Source organism: Synchiropus splendidus, chromosome 4, assembly GCF_027744825.2.
Source record: "Synchiropus splendidus isolate RoL2022-P1 chromosome 4, RoL_Sspl_1.0, whole genome shotgun sequence".
NCBI lineage: Eukaryota > Metazoa > Chordata > Actinopteri > Syngnathiformes > Callionymidae > Synchiropus > Synchiropus splendidus.
Window position 1 is genome coordinate 26183644 of NC_071337.1, and position 17369 is coordinate 26201012.

General features: G+C 44.5%; 1 protein-coding gene across 3 annotated transcripts; it reads right to left on the bottom strand.

Annotated features, from left to right (window-relative positions):
* Positions 1 to 152: 152 nt before the first annotated feature.
* On the bottom strand, positions 153 to 17347 carry tbc1d30 (TBC1 domain family, member 30). 3 transcript variants are annotated; one of them, XM_053862205.1, is made up of 14 exons: positions 16654 to 17347; positions 14014 to 14178; positions 8847 to 8908; positions 8528 to 8593; positions 7269 to 7394; positions 6265 to 6450; positions 6118 to 6187; positions 5897 to 5995; positions 5626 to 5794; positions 5441 to 5546; positions 5267 to 5373; positions 5058 to 5197; positions 4031 to 4231; positions 153 to 2579 (listed from the first exon to the last, which is right to left on the bottom strand). In XM_053862205.1, exons 1-14 carry the CDS (start codon positions 17159 to 17161, stop codon positions 1648 to 1650), a joined length of 2937 nt encoding a protein of 978 aa, XP_053718180.1. In that variant the 5' UTR covers positions 17162 to 17347; the 3' UTR covers positions 153 to 1647. The 3 variants fall into 3 exon arrangements, with proteins under 3 accessions (XP_053718180.1, XP_053718181.1, XP_053718182.1); XM_053862206.1 differs by lacking the exons at positions 14014 to 14178; positions 16654 to 17347 and adding an exon at positions 11378 to 11859 and having other exon boundaries at positions 353 to 2579; XM_053862207.1 differs by lacking the exons at positions 14014 to 14178; positions 16654 to 17347 and adding an exon at positions 9608 to 11341 and having other exon boundaries at positions 353 to 2579.
* Between the last annotated feature and the right edge of the window lie 22 nt (positions 17348 to 17369).

The window sequence follows — 17369 nt, forward strand, 5'->3', positions numbered from 1 at the left end:
ATTGCCGCCACCGTGTGGTGACATAGGCGAACAGCAGCTCACTCTCAGATTGACTCGCTTCATTCAGTAACGTGTGTCAGCAGGGGAAAAAAACGCAATTTCACCTTGAACTCTTGCGCTTGATTCAACTTTAGTCTTTCAATAAGCTACTTAATGGATTAATAAGAACACGCACCAGGAGCCAGAGTTGCTGGCTCCAACCGAATTACTGATATTAAATCAGCCTGCACTTTTCCACCGAAGGTCACCACCTCATAATATCGGCTGGACTGTCAAACTTGTTTGGGTAATGAGAAATGTCAACGTAGTATGGCAGATATGAAAATATTAATCTTTTTTTTTTTTTAGATTTAGTTAAAGCATTATTTATCATCCATAAAGTGACTTTTCAATGTCACTAACAACTGCACGAGTCTTCATATGTTGACAACACTTGATGAACCGAAGAAACATTCTCACTTTCAGGATACATTTCATTTTTTTAATCATAATTTTACATTCCACGTGTTGAACAGTCGAGATGAAGACGGCAGACATCCTGACAAGCACACGACTGAATTTCAGGTCACACGTTCTCATGTTAGGACAGCGACAGTGGAATCCTTGGCTAGAAAGTAGATGGCTTTTTTATTATTATTATTATCATTGTTCTATGTGGAAAACAGTCAAAATGAGGACATCTGTGACATCGTCATACAACACGGTGACATCAGTGTGGTCAGGAAGAACCAGTGTGACCCGGCTGCACACTCAAGACTGTGACTGTTTACATGCATCAAGCAAACAAACCTGCCCGGTCTAACGCGTCATTTATTCAGCAAGGCTCTTTTTCTGCCAGTTTAAAAAAGAAAAGGGAAATATTCACTTAGGGGATGATTTTTGTCAATTTCCCTTCCAGCTATGGCTGCAATCCAAAAAAATACAACCAGATCTTAACAAGTTGTATTGGTGAGAATTTAACCTAAATGAATGTTTTGATCAGTAAAAAAAAGTTTTAGTTATTATTTTATGAAATATTTATTAATTTCTATTTATTTATTTGTTTTCTTATGAATACATTATCACTGAAATATTTTGACTGTATTTCATTTATCAGACACGAAAGAACAAGTTTATTTATTTATATTTTGTTGTTTAATTTGTAGATATGAGATACTTATTTTAGTGTATTCATATATTTTCCAATGATTTATTAATATTTCTGCATTCTGTCAGTGATACATTATTTTAGGTAGTACTTTCAATAATTATTCATCGGATTTTCCAGTGAAGCGATTTGTCAAAGCAGGTTTATTACAGCTAATTTTTGTTTGTTTATATTTTTACTACTTCAATTGACCAGTTATTCTGCTTTTATCCTTAATTTATCTGTCAATTAAAACGTGTGTCCAGTAAGTACTGGACTGATTGTGGTGGACAAGTTTCAAATTAAAAGTGCAGAGCCATGTTAACTATCATTTTAGCCCATTGATGGCAGCGTGAACGTTCTCCAGTGAGGAATAAAACTCTTCGTGCTACGATTCCCTCTTGCTTAGTTTGTAATAAGTTTTGGGAATGAACAAACGACACTCAGGACCTAAGTCGGAATCCCTCTTTAAACTTTCCTCTGGCGCTGGAGGCAACATGGTAGAGCGGAAGGAGAGCTCTCTAGCGCCTCCCGGTGGCACCGGCCGCGCTACTGCGGTTGAGGTTGCGGCTCAGGTGTGGGAAGTGGACGGTGGGAGTTCGGGCCGTGGGTCCATAGAGGCCCAGGTTTCGGGCGGCGGCTGACTTTCGGGGCTGCTTTATAGAGGGGAAGGGTGAGAAGATTTTGGGGGTGGAGGAGAAGGCAGGCGTGGACGGCGAGGACGACATGTTGGACTGATAGGAGCAGACGGAGGAAAGGGAGGGCGTGGAGGGGGAAGGGGTTTTGTACATGGTGGACAGTGGAGGCTGAGAGGTGGAGGCTTGGGTCGGGGTGGATGGCGCTACAGTGGGGGAGGAGGGGTCAGCTGGTGGGGAGGTGGGAGCAGACGTGGGAGATATGGGGGATAAGTGTCCATCGTTCTCATTTGAAGTAGCGTGTTTTTGGAGAGGAGGTGGTGGGAGGAGCGGAATGGGAGGGTCATGTTCCGGACGTTCTTCAAGACCCAGGGAGTCCAGCTGGACCACCACCTCCCCAATATCTCTCACCTGCGCCTCCTCACAGACGGAGCCTGACCTGGAGGGGTCAGGAGACACGGAGGAGACGCTGCCCTCATCTCTCTGCTGCAAGACTCCTCCCTCCTCGAGCTCCTGCACCTCACAGAAACCCAGCTGGGCCCGGGCCAGAGCCACGTTCCTCCGGTGCACTCTGACATGGGTGCGCCACGGGGAGCCAGGAGCTCCTCGGGAGCTGCTCGGAGAACCGCTACTGTTGGAGCTGCAGCGCCCCCTAGTCGGAGAGCTGAGCGACGGGTTGGTTCGACCCCCCGGGAGCGACGGGGCCTGACGGGGGCCCCACGGCCCTCCAAGTGGTTTCCGTCCCAGCAGGAGGTGATTGATCTCTGAGGTGGAGGAGTTGAGCTGGGACGACAGGACGCGGGTCGCCGGACACTTGTCTGCAAAATGACCAGCAGGGGGAGGGGCCACACATCAATACAGGTGAGTGCACTGACCTGCCATTGGACCAATCTTTTGGTCGCACGTTGACAAATTTAAAAAACACAGTGTACATGCACCTCTCTTTTCCAGAGATTACGGTACAGATGTGTCACATCCAGATCATCTTTGAAAATGTCATTCAACACGATCTCCCACCTTCACACCTGGTGAGTTGTGGCCCTAACCCCAACACCGTTACTGTAACGCCTTGAATAGAAGGGAAACCATCTTTTGAGGCCTGGCTTTCTTCTTGTTGTTGTTCAATCGCGCGCCTCACTAACACCTTCCTGAAACTAGAGATTTACATATTACAATTTCTGTAAAAATGGTGGACACTAGAGGGCGCTTCAAACGTTGAAAAAAAAAAGCTATGCGCTAACACCTGGTTATGTAAGCCTCACATTTGCTGCGTTTCAAGGGTGTAAAGTTTATCCAGATGTTGGAGAAAGTCTCAGATCAAATGACTGTTACACGCTGAGGACACTGGGGGGAAATAGAGACAGGAAACCCACAGATCAAGGCAGCTGGAGACGCCCGCAGTCAAAAATCATCTCAGTCAATCTTGACTATCAAGAGAAAAAAACACAGTGGATATGGATAATAAAACCCTGTCTTCCTTAATTTACTCATCTGTATTTCAGCCACGGGTGTCTCCAGAAGTTAGAAAGAAATCCGGCCTACGAGCCGCGAACACGCCACCACCCGTTACCATGGCAACCCGGAGCCTTCCACCAAAACATGCATGACAAGAAACTGCTTTGTTTTCCCCAGGAATTAATCATGTTTGTTCCCCTTCTGATATATTTTAGCAAATTTAGTCCATGATTAAAAAAAACACATTCATTAATATTCCATTTAAAAACAAGTTTTGAAGTAATGACATGCCAATTATTTGATCATGAACTAAAATATCACAATAAACCCACTAAATGACTGTAACTAAATCACATGTGGGCTTTAAAACATGCAGCAGTAAAACATGTTTTGTTATTACAGCGCAAATGGTTAAAATAATAACCTAATAAAGCAATGCTACATTAGCGCTTGTGTTATTACAAACACATATTGAGTTTTAATTTGGTTTTACACTCCGCCTGTGACCCTCATACGTCTCTGCTTTGAGGCACTAAACTGACTGTGTTAACCATTAAAAAGCCTGGCTCCATTACTGTGCCAAACAGAGCTGGGAGCACCACTTGCGACCCACAGAGACCCGACTAGCTCGACACCCCCAGAGGATTCAAAAGTACCGTCTGCCTGTTGCTCGCCATGTTTTGGAAAACCGTCTTGTAGGAACCCAGAGCTGGTGGTTCCTTCCGGGTCACAACCTACGAGTCACACAAGTCATGGCCTGGCCGGTGCTGGGATGCGGTGCCGTGTTGGTGCGGAGCACACGCTGATGCCTCACCTGTGCGGATGCAGAGCTGCATGGCCTGCTGCTGCTGCCTCCTCTTGATGCGAGCGTACTGCTTCTTCAGCGCGTAGATGTCCGTGCTCATCCGCTCCATCATCATGCTGTTAATGGCCGCCTGGTGTTCCGCTCGCGCTCCCCCTGCTCCCACAGCGCCGGGGCTCAGCTCCGCCATGTTGGCCTGTTCGCCTCGCTGATCTGGAGGACCAACAGCTTTCACTCGCACAAACTCACACGCTACACACGAACTTCAGAGTTTCACAGATGAAGAGGAGAAAACTGTGGCACACGTGGATGAATGCTGGAGACTAATCTGCTCCTAAAACCATGAAGTCTTCCAGAGTGAAACACAAATCTGACTAAATCCAGAGCGGCTTGTCTTCATAATCTCTAATCTGGAAGTCCTCATCACCACCGACTCAAATTTTTCATCTACGTCTGGCGGCATTCAAGTAACACACAGTGCTAGCGGGAGACATCCTGACTCTAACATGGCTGGCGCTGGAAGAAACTGGAGTGGTGTCTGCAGGAGTCCCGCCCGTGCGCTCTTACCAGGGGAAGTGAAGACTTATCAGCAGGAAACAGATCAGAGATGGTCGCTCAGATTAGTCGGCTCCACATGGGAATTCAAAACATCATCTGGACCAGTCTGTGGCCCTCAGCCTGCATCAATGTGGCACTCAATATTTTCAACTTTTTATTTTTTATTCGTCATTACTAGCTCAACTCTAGTTATTATCTTTTTAAAGTTCACCTCTTGTCCCTCAAAATAAAATACCGTCTCATATCACTCAAAGGATTTGTCCATTCTTATTTTATGATGAATATTTAATATGATGGATAGGGACCTCGCCCCATATTAAACCTGAGTGTTTTCGGCCCCTCACAACAGTCACAGTATGACGGTATATAGTGTCTGAACACAAGACTCGTGGGCCACTTTAGGTGATGAAACCATGAACAAACTATAAACTATCACTGGCACTCCAAGTTCCATGATGCCCTGCAACAGTCACACACTGACCTTTGAGGTGCTTCTGGTATCTCTGGAGCTCGGGAGCCAGTAATCCACCCAGTGGACCGAGACAGCCGAGCGCTGTGACCATGGAGTCTTCATCATCCATGTCAGCATCATCGTCGCTCTCCCAGCTGCCCAGGCCGCCGCTGTGACAGCACACAAGCACATTCATCTCATCGGTCTCCTGTATGCTGAGCTTTAGCAGGTCCACTCACCTTCCGTTGGACTTGACTGAGGTGGGGAACGGTGTGATGTTGTAGGTGTATTTCTCTCTCAGCTCTGCCAGCTGGGGGAAGGGGAACAGGGCCATGGAGTAGACCTCCTGGAAGACAACTGAAGTGTCAGTGGGCTTCAGGAGGAACAAGGTGGGTCCAGTCTCACGGTTCTACCTGCATGAGCTCAGCAGGGTCCATGAGGTTGTGCTCCAGCATCTCTTGAGTAAGACATCCCATGGTGCTGTAGAACTCATCGGCCGTCTCGCAGTATTCTATTCTCCTGGGGAGAGAAGAGATACAACTGTGACGGTTTCCTGAGAAGATAAGATGAGAGCAAACATGAACTGGCGTCTACTCACTCTCCCAGTCTCTCCCAAATAGCCAGGGCCACCCGAAACAGCACCTCTGAGCCTTCAAAGAAAACAGAGTCCCAGATCTTGAGGACGGTTGGAGCCGGTAAGCAGGTGGCAAACATGGTGAGGAACCATTGCATAGTGAAGACGTTGGTCAGTGGAGGCTCGTAGCTGCCTGAGAGACACCAAAACAGTTCTTGAGCTGCGTGACTCTGGGGTCATGGGTATTTTGAGGTTGGAGGAGACTCGATGGAGCTTCTCAAAGTGAGTGTGTTACCTCCAGCCTCCTTGTTGGCAGCTTTCTGCAGGTGGTGAAGGTGCTGAGACAGCCGGGGCAGCTTCAGCCGCAGCAGGTCTCTGAACACAGCCATGTCCACTACAGGAGGACGACAATGTCACCAACACTCACATATCTCTCACACCCTCAAGGAATAAAGCTCTTGCATATTCGAGTCTTAAAGCCGTGGACATAAGCCAGTCAGAACATGAGAGACGTACCAGACAGAGCTCGCAGGTTATTGGCAAAGTAACTCTCAGGCAGAACTTTGTCGATCAGATAGATCATCACCTGAATGTAGACGAGGGGGCAAAGCGTGAGAGGACTGCACAGGGAGTGAAACAGACCATCTTCCAGTGTGTGAGTACCTTGAGGGCATCACTCTCATTTCCCTCCGTCACCTCCAGTATCAGTGCAGCTAGAACGTTGAACCCCTGACAGTAGCCCACCGCTTTGTTCCAGCGAGCGTAGGCCAGCAGCACCCTCTTCAGCACCACCCGGTCCTGCTCCCCCTCCTGGCCACAGTAAGAACTGCACCCAGTCCTGTGTAGATCCTGGATAAAGATTTTTAAATTAAATAAGTTGTCTCAAAAAAGAATCTGTATTCATTCATTTTTATAACACCAACGTTAGCAGCTTTCAGTGGAGTCGCAATGTATGTCTATTAATAATAATAATAATAATAATAATAATAATATCACTGACATTTCCATTCAAGTAGTCCTCTAAAATATGTTCAGTTTTCATTAGAAATGTTGCAAAAATATTATATTAAGCCCCTAAATGTAACATCTATATCAATATAAACATTGTCAATACAATTTTAACAGTTAGTTTTCCAAAGTTTGTTTTTTTTTACACTAATTGTATTTGAGTTTGGCAAAATGAAAAACAGCCACTATGAAATCACTATCCCTTCCTATTTTTCTTTTGGAATATAAAAATCCTGGTGATTTGACCCCTTCAGGGAAAAAAAACAACTTCTGTCTGGTAAACAGCAACTGGCCATTTCACAATATGACGCATTTTAATAAACGGGTGATGAGTGTTAAAGCAGAATTGGACTCTAAGCTTGGCTCTCTAATCTTCTCATACAAGCAGTGATGTGTTTTTAGAACGTCTTCATCACATCAGCCCTTACTACGGCTCACAAAACATATTTACTCTCATCTTAACTTTTATTTACATCGCATCTATTCATTCATTTGGCTATGCGTAGGATGAAGCAGCTGAGGACACCTGAAGTTATTTTTAATCCCTGCTCTTTGGAAAACGCTGAGGCTTCTACATCGGGCTCCCCCGCTGACTCAGGACTCGGACAACAATGATTCATCTCTCTGCAGCCTCAGATATTTCAAGAGCAGCCGCCTACTTTCACGATCTGAATGCCCAGAGAATCGTCATCGGGGTTGCTGCGCTCGTTGAAGGCAAAGCGAAGAGTCTTCTCCCAGTCGATGGAGATGTTGTGGAGGTAGTGGTCCGCCAGAGTCAGCCACACCTGGTCAGACCAAAATAAAGTAGAGGAGATCAACAACAGCTTCTTCAGAGTTGAGGCTCTGTGGACAGCTGGACGGAAAGATGGTTGGTTTAGAGGAGCAGAAACCTCCAGAGAGGTCAGGACCAAAGAGTCCAAACTATGAAAAAGTCACCACTGTGGCAGTCAATGGCATCATGATGCACCACAACAGTTGAGGATAAGAGAGCCGAAGCTGCAGGTTCAGAAAGTTCTGAAAATGTTATCCTCATCTTGCTCACAACTTTTCCACCGAACACATCAAATCCAAACACAACACTACTCAGACAAGTGCTGCAGATGAGACTCCACCCGACACACATCAGCTGTCAAACTAAGAACAGACGAACCCTTGCTGAGTAACTAAATATTATACTATATATTTAAAATGTAAATTTGCCCTTTTATATTTTTTCAAAATAAATTCCTATTGAACTGTAAAGCTGTATCATAGCTCGAGGATTACGCAATCTTAAATGCATACATAAGGGGCACAAATAGTCAAGGTAAAAGAGCAGGAAAGCTAGTGAGCTCCGACCCAGTAGCTGTTTTCAGGTAGAGACTCATCTGTCTGAAACTGCATTTCATCTTGTTTGCTTTGGTTTTAACCTCTCATCATGTATCTGACCACATTAGGCACATCTTATAAAATTCAACATTTTCACAGTTAACAATGATCAAAATAACTGACAATTCAAACCTTGCTATCAAAACGTTCAAAGTCATGTTTGCTACATGTCATTCAGATGAGTTCACACCAACTCTGGTCTTGTACCGGCCCCTCTGTCAAAGTTCAGAACCCAACCTGACTCTGGAGTCATGCACTTGCATCATAGCAGTCAGACATGTCACGCCTCACAGGGCCATGTTCACTGGAGACCAGTCCCTTCCTCATTCCTGCTCTCTCACCACTGAAGATGAACATTTGATAAGGAAGACAAAGTAAAAACTCTCTCTGGGTTCGCTTTGACTGTCTGACAGGTAACAAATATTGACAGTTCTGTTGAAACCCAACGAAAGGAAGTCGTCTCATCGTCTGTTTATTTTCAGTCCACAAAAGAGATGTTGAAGAGGAACAATGAAAAGAAAACAAGTGGGGGTCACAGACGGCTACATACCCTCTTCCGCCATTCTTTGGGGATTCCAGTTGGAAGTCTGGCCACGGCTTTAAGAGCGTCATACCACTGGAGGAAACAACAGACGATGATTATTAAAATGTGGAGACCTCTGACCTCCTTGACATCACATCTGTAATTCAGCTGGGAAAATAGAGATCTTGGGTGCCAGTTTTGAATTTGATTTGATGGTTCTTTTTCAGCTTTTATTGCATGTTATCAGATGCAGTTAAACAGATTCAAGTTTGGTGGGTTTTGAATTCATGTCCTGGAGTCTGTTGTTAAAACTATGACAAGTGAAGCAGAACTGCAGCACGCTCACCTGCTGGAAGCCATTCTTCCCCAGAGACGGTTCAATTGTAAACTTCAGCCTTGTGTCAACACCTGAAAACAAACACAGCTGTTAAGCTGCACCTCGTTGCTCCTCGTATCTTCACGCCCAGTTAGTTTCTGTCCATTTCCTGCAGACTGTCTTTCATTCATGCAGCAAACGTCAGACATTGACGCCTCATTTGAGACAGTCTTTTTCCAGACTCATAGGAAATAGCGTTTCAAGTCCTCTTAAGAGGCATTATCAAAGCACTATGATATGTGTTATGTTATTGAACCGTATTATGAATCCGTTTTTTTTACGAAAACGTTATATTAACTAGAATCACAGATCAGATAGGAAGTTCAAGGAAACACAATCGAGTCCTAGAAGGCGAGGTGGACCAACGTGATAAGTGATTTCTAACCAGAAATGACGGCGAAAGTAATCGGCTGTGAGTGAGTCGCCTCCCGGAAGTGCGCTGTCCTGCCGGCGCAGTGCTGAACTTCAATCCTAAAATCCCTCGCGAAAATCTCTGAGAATCGTCACAAACACTTCTACAGAAACTCCGTACAGTAGATTAAACCACCAGACGGTAGTCGGAAATTAAATTCTGAGCTTCAGTATGAGGCGCGAGGATCCAGACATGTCGGCGCAGCCTCAGTCTCGAGCCGAGCTCCAGCGTCTGTTGCCGGCCGTGACCCCGCTTCTTCGCGGGGTCAGGTTAAACTCGCGAATGAACAAAGGGCCATCATTTAGGATAAGAGCTTGACCTGAGTTGTTTGTCTCCGTTTCCTGGTCCTGCGCCATGTTCTGAGCGAGCTGCGTTCACGGAGCTTCCAGAGATTAACGCGGTAAAAACCCTCCCACTTCCCGGTGACAGATAAGAGCAACACATGGTGGACACATGTGGTCACAACACCCACCGCAGAGGCAAGACGTACAGTAGGAGCTTGAAACGGGAAGAAACAAGAACTGAGCAGTGATGTCGACGACAAAATCAATCTAAATCATTAGCAGCAAAGTGGAGACATCTTAAAAAGAAAGAATAATCCTGACCTATCTTAACATATCCCCAAATGTAAAAGCAAATTTAAACAAAGCAACAGAACGATATCAGTTATAAAATCATTGAACGTTCAACCCTCATGAAGAACAATGTTGTCCGTTGCACCCTTTCTGTCTTCACCTTACATTTAATCTGTGTGTGGAACAAAACTCTTAAAAGTCCACTACTCAATTTCAAATAAATTTACAAGCCAGTGGAGCCACGGGGGACACGAAAGCTTGCAATAATCCATGCTGCTAAAAACAAACATTCACTCTTGGGCGATTTAAGCTTTTATTTCTAGTGATTCGGGATGTCTGCAAAAGCTCTTTACAGTTGTAAGGGCTGAAAATCCTCAAAAAGCTGGGAAAGTGGTCTTTGGAGACAGTTTTTATATTTGGTAAATGATGACTCTACTGACACAACTTCCAATAAAGAACAAGTTACATCATTTAAGTTCTTCTCGCCTCTGCTGCACAACACTCAATGAACAGACACATTTTCATCAGTTTATCCTGACTCTTCCCGGGAGCACACTCCGGCTTATCAAACATCTTTTAAATAAGTATGTCGTGAACGTAGATGAATTAAACATGACTTGATCCCTACAGAAACCACCAAAGAAGTACTAGTCTGTCGCCCTGATCCTCATCATCACAGTTGGTGTGGTGTGTCCTGATGCTCTCCTCGTCTCACTGTGGGGCAGACAGCATCCCTAATGACTTCAAGCAAAGTGTGCTGTAACAGTACACGGGTGTGGTTCAGACCAAACTGAGAACACTACAGTGGGATTCTTTACATCTACTACAAGGATCAAAAGGATGATAAGTGACCCTGTTATTTCCACAGAAACCAGCTCCGATGTCGGATTATGAGACAGAAAATTAAACTATGAAATGCACTGCATGATGCTCTTCAACTTAAGAGACAACCATCAGTATCAAATCCTCAAATACTATAGTTATTATTAGTTATGTGGCAAGCGAAGGGTCCTGCAATGACCTGTGCTGATGACAAAAAAATAAATCAAATACAATTAAACCTTCATATTTATTACAAGTAAAAGATATTCCAGGGAGAAAAACATTACTCAATAAAAATCACATGATATGAAATGAGTATGTAAAATGACATCCTGTAGTTGTATACTAGTAGTGCAAGAATTCACTGTCCTTGTCTCTCACCCTAGCTCCAGCTCAGCGGAAGATAATGACTACATAAATACAAATATACACCTAATCTAAACGTCTAATGCTTTTTTGAGAAGTGAGTAAAAACTCCTGGTCCTGTAACACCTAGTAAGTATCTCGAAATTATATTGCTGGCTTAATGTAGACATCACGCGACACTGTTGTGTTGACAAACGTGACGCGTGTGTTTGAAGCCACTTAAACTTCCATTTTTATTATCATTTTATTATTATTATCAGGTCAAACTATGAAATCTGACTTTCTTCTATGGAGCGCTCCCTCCGCGCATGCGTGTGGCGAGTCACCTGGCTCTAAGGTGCACAGCAGCCTCGGTGCGCTTCTGGAAATCCCGTTGCGCTTCTTGAGGACGCTGCTGATGATGTTGCCCACTCCTCCCGCCGCCTGCTGCCGCTGCCGGGCGCTCGCCCGTGGCCTCCGGCCAGCGGAGGAGAACCGCTCCTGCCTCATGGTGAATCCGCTCGGGTCGATCTCCTCATTGTCGTCTCACACTCTGATATTTGGGGATCATCCCTGAGCGCATCTGTCGCTATCATCAAAGACGACCCCCCGCCAAATGAGACGAAGAAATCGGACTCGAAATGAGCGTTAAATCCAAAACGCGTCTTCGGTTGTCCCCGGTAATCCTCGCGGAAGAGACGTGGAAGCCCGACGAGGAGGAAAAACGCTGATCAATTGAGGAAACGCGGCTTCCGGTGCTGCTGATGCTGAACAGCTCATCCTCCTCCTCCTCCTCCGTGACGTCACCGGGAGGAGGTGCGAGGATGGAGCGACGCTTGGGGAAAAATGAGGTAATGGGTAGTGAGGATTTAGACTCTTGCACCCACTAAGATGAGACCCAAAAGTGTGGCCCGGGCCAGATGTGGCCTCGGACTCACCCAACCGTCATGAGGTCATTATATGACTATGAAACTGTGACTTCCCATTTAGAACTGTCATCGCGTCGATTTTGTCCTTCTTCTCCAATAATTTACCAATTTTCTCCTCAAAATAATAATAATTCAAAAGGCTTTTAAATAATTTACTTGGTGACACTTGTTAGCATCTAGTATTCCAGACATTTTATAAATAATTCAGTGTCAAAAAATACAATGTTGACTGTATTATTTTCTTTATTAATTTTTTGGCTTCCTACTTCTTAAGTCCTGAAATATCATACATACATACATTTGCTTTGTCCTGTTCAGGGGAGCAGGGAGTGCTGGAGCCTATGCCAGCAGTCATTGGGTCAAGTGGCGGGAATACACCCAGGACAGGTCGCCAGTCCATCGCAGGGCGCACACACATGCACATTTTGGGGCAACTTTAGAGTGTCAGATTAACCTAGTGAGCATGTCTTTGGGCTGCGGGAGGAAACCAGAGTACCTGGAGAAAACCCATTCGCACGCAGTTGATAAAGTTGTTTCCATGTATGTAAAATGAAATAACAGCTAATACACAACATTTTGTTATCATGCTACATCTCTGCATTCATCTTTGAATAAACAGCATTAATATTATTTACATTTACTTCCTTCCATCTGTCTGTCACAGCAGTTCCAATGTAAAGTGCCCCCCTCACATCCTACAGGGAATAAATATACCAAAACTAGAATCTCAAAACTGTCCAGGATGCATTTGTCGTCCATAGCTTCGCTCAAAAATCGCTAAATATGGAAACATCAAGTTCACAGTCATTACGGGGATCAGCAGTTCCAGTGAATGTAAATGCTACCAGACTGTCTGATGGAGAGGAGTCAATAAATGAATAAAAATGGTTCACCTTACTAAAGACTTGACGTTTTTAAGTTAGCTTTGGTGAAAGGTTTCACATCAGATATTTGTTGTTTATTAGGTCCCATAGATAAATCTTGCACACACTAGTAATTGGGTCACAGTACAGTATTACAAAATGCATATTGAAATAGACGGATGGCACAATAGCAAGTGAGGCATCTCCTTTGAAGACTCTGTTATCAAAATAATACAGCGTAGAGGAAACAAGACAATTTGTCCTCAAGACAAACTTTCAGAGATACCAGAGAACAGGGATGAGCCAGTGCCGATCTGTTCAGAAAAAAAGGCTGCACTGGCTAAAAAGTAATTGGGAAACTGCATCCAAATAGACGCCCTCCAGCCCGACAGAAATCCTTTGAGCCACCTACACTGAGCGTTGACGCTCTTTGACCTGGCTCAGGAGTGTAGCACTGTGAGCAAATTGACTTGTCCAAGGTGCGCTACATCAGGTTAAAGATCCATAGTCAACTCTCACACATCCCATAGTATCAGTTCCCATCTTGTGCACTAAATGTCAGGCAGTTATTCCAAAAGATCCTTAAACCTTAAAAAAAAAAAAAAAAAAAAAAAAAAAAAAAAAGAAGGAAAGGTCACATGGTCGCCAATACTGTCGGTGTCTTCATGCAGAATGTTGAGGAAATACGGCGCCATGCTCAAACAGGAGAAAATCAATCCACTCACAGAGAACTTTTCGCCTGATTGATGACTTAAAAGCCGTAATGGACGGCTGATGCGGAGGAGAAAGTATTTATAGGAAGTGATTGTTGCAGAGAAAAATCCTTTTAATACACGGAACCATTACAGCCCACTGTAAAACGTGGCCGGGCCACATTCAAAAAGTTGCTCCAAGAGAACGCTGCAATAAAACCACTGACAGCAGAGGAGAGTAACAATGATGTAATCTAGTAGATTATATTCTGAAATGACGTCTAATCTGATCGTTTAATCAACTCGCCCATTTATGGGTCAGACCTTCTTATGTAACAAAACAATCAAGAACAATTGAAATTATTTCACAGACAGTGCGGATTAGATGAGGTAAAGAGATTAGTGACAGTGAGCGAATTAAAAAAACAAAACAGAAGGCACTAGTTTTGACTGAACACAACCACAGTGAAATCTGAGTGAAAGAACTATTGGGACTTACGGCGTTTCTGAGAGACGGCCTGGAGACAGGCTGTGATGATGTCATAGTTCTTCTGCACCTTGTGAAAAAGTCGGTCCCGTCTCCTCAGCTGACGGATCAGTTTGGCTGACTGCAGGGACGTGCGGTATTTCACCTCCTGGATTATGGACCGAAGCTCCTCTGGGGCTAAAAACACAACACATGGCTTTACATTCACACCCAAACTTCAAATCTGGTAATTGAGTGACAGTAAGACTTCAATCCAAAACAAGACGTTTCTTACTTTACCACTCTTTGCTACTATTATTATTATTATTGGTTATTTTGGCCTTTTCATCCTCCCCTCGGTGACAAATGCAGAGCTTTTGAATTGAATCTCATAGTTAGATCAAATCAATTCACGGAACACAAAGCTCCCTTCCAAGAGAACAAAAGCCTCAAGCGCTTGTGCCGGCCGACCTTCTAAAAAGATCCTTTCGCCATCTAGAGGTTCATAGCAGTATTGCACACACGAATAACTAGGTGAAAAACTACGCTGTCATTTCTGCTCCTTCCGTGGGTGCAATCCATGAGGAGGCCCTTAAAGAAGATCCAGGGCATTGCTGGAGAGGCGATCCCTCTCAGCTGAACTGGGAGCGACGCCGTACTCCCCGAGAAGAGCAGGAGGAGGAGGAGGAGGAGGACTTGGAGAAGGCAAGCCTGGGCCTCCTTACTTTGCCTGGTTATTTGCAGACTCTAAAGCCAAATGTGCCATGCCATCATAGATACAAAAACTCCAGCAACTGTGATGTTCTCCCATGTGAATCAGAGTATCTGCCGGATGTAATGATGTAATACAAAACAAAGTCTAAATCTAAGGAAGTGAATCAAGGAGCGAGAAATTAAAAATACTGAATTGTATCTGTATCTGAGATATTTTAGAATGCTACTTTTATGACAAACTGGGAAGGTGCGTGCCTCTGCTATACTCTAAATCACCACACACAATGAAATGAATAAAGCAATTTCCATGATGAAAGAATTGTACCGGCTCAAGGCAAAGTAAAAGGAAAAGTTGCTGGTCTGGCTTGTAGCCGTGACTTTATGGTCCAACAGGCTTTTCTACCAACTTTATTTTCTAACTTCTGTGATTAAAGGCCTGCAATCACCCCCAACACTCTTGACACAAGTCTCATAATGCACTGCAAACAGCTGAACCACAGGCGGCAGGTAATGGTTTAAGAGTCATATGCACACCGATAACAAATGTCCTGTGAAAGAAAATGTAACAATAATGTCAACCATGCTTACACTACCACATTCCAACAGGCTGGAGTCAAAAGCTGTGGAGGCGATTAAGCTGTCGCTCAGGAACTGTAGGTAGTGTTTGTTTACTTATCCAAACCGTGCCTCACGCGAGCAGAGCACAAACGCACACCAGCCTGTGTTGACTGAAGGATTCCATTCAAACAGAGGAAACAATGGCTCACACCAACAAGCCGTCTCAGACTCTGAAGAAACACTGAGGAGGAGTAACCTGCTGGATCTGCATTTGTGGGGGTCATCATATCTGATCTGAGGCCGGTTTGTCTTCTCTACTCAGCTGCCTCCAAAGAGTCTTTTTTTCAGACCGCATTATGATGGTGAGTTTCTAGCACCCAGTGTTTGAAACAATCATTAGATGAGATGGCCTTTATTGGTGCCACAGTGGGGAAATTCTACATGTCACAGCAGCCAATGACAAGAAAGACACACCAAGGATGCTAAAGATACACAACAACCATCAAAGACCTCCACATTCGACAATACATAGATAATAATAAATATAAAAAAATAAGTATCTTGTCAGTTGGGAATTGTGTGCAAGTTTATGCACGTGGGTGTAAGTGTGTGTTGCACACAAAACCCTTTATAAAACAGTGCAAGTCTTTATTTAAATTGGATACAATTCAAGTTCCTGTTTTATTTTACAAGGAATGTTTTATTATACTTACGCTCCAGCTCACTATCAAACAGGACCTGAATTTTCCCATCAGAACCCTCCCTGGTTTATTTTAGCAACTCAGTTTTGGACCATCAACGTGTTTAGCAATGAACAGTAACAACAGTTTCAAAGTAGATCAAACTAGAGCAAAACAGACTATTGCACATTGATAGTCTGTCATTCACACGGTTGCTGAATTTAAATACTTAAAAATAAACCTGACAGCTTGACAATAAAAAAAAGAAATTAAAAAGAGACCGCATATCTGATCTATGACGTGAATGTGAGACTACGGCTGCTTGAACAAGTTTCAGATGCCTGGAAATAAGCAGCAGATTAGCAGGCAAAACTGGGAACATGGTCATAATGTTATGAGTATTTCTATTTCCTAAATTAAAACAAAATCACTGACAAACCACCTTACTTCTAATTCTACTTCTAATTCTACAAGAATTTAAATGGCACAAATTGCATAGCATTTGCTAGATTACTATTATTACTATCTTAGCATTTTAATTAAAAAATAATAATAATTTCTTGGGAAGTCACAATTTGCTTTGGAAATATGTGCATATCTGAAGTACAAATGGGAGTTGAATACTAACTTCAGCAACACAAACAGTGAAAAATCGGAGAGACAAATACTTCATTTATGTGTGACAACTGAAGGAGAACAGTAATGTTGGAGGCCACCTCACCTTTCTGTGCCAGGTAGTTCATCTGATGCCTCCTGGTGTGCCTCTCCTGGAGCTCCAAAAGGAAGCTCGAGCCGGTGTTGCTGCGGCCCAGGAAGGCGTCTGACCCGGACGCCTCCGTGGAACTGTCCCAACTGTCCACATGTCTCCTGCTGCCTCCACTGTACGTCTCATAGAGCTCCACCAGTAAACAGTCCACAATGGAAGTCTTTGCAGTCTGAAAATCTTCTTCCTGGGAGTCCGAGTCGCTGCCACCCGCCACGGCGGACCTCACCGCGCCGGGGGCAGCACCGGTGGGAGCAGCGGCGGGAGCACCGGGGACTCCCCTCGGTCCTGCAGGTGATGAGGCGTCGATGGCTGACTCGGCTGGACTGGTCCATTTCTGAAAGCCAGAGAAGTCGGCCGGGCTATCAAAAACTATTCCCTCGTCACTGGAGAACACTCCACCGTCACATATGTCAACTTCCAAAAGTTCACCCCCGTTTAGTTTAGCGTGCACTTCGGAGGCCATGTTCGCAAAAATAATCACAAGTTGATGCCTACATGTTTCGATTGTAGACACAAAGTCAAAAGTGTTCGATAAGTTTGGGAAGTTTTCCAGCACGTCTGAAGGAGGATAGAGATCCTGGATCAGACCATTTCTCCTCTCCGGAAAGGGAGGCAGCCATGACAGCCAGAGGTTACCTTCCTCGAGGTTCGTGACACCAGTAACCGGACTC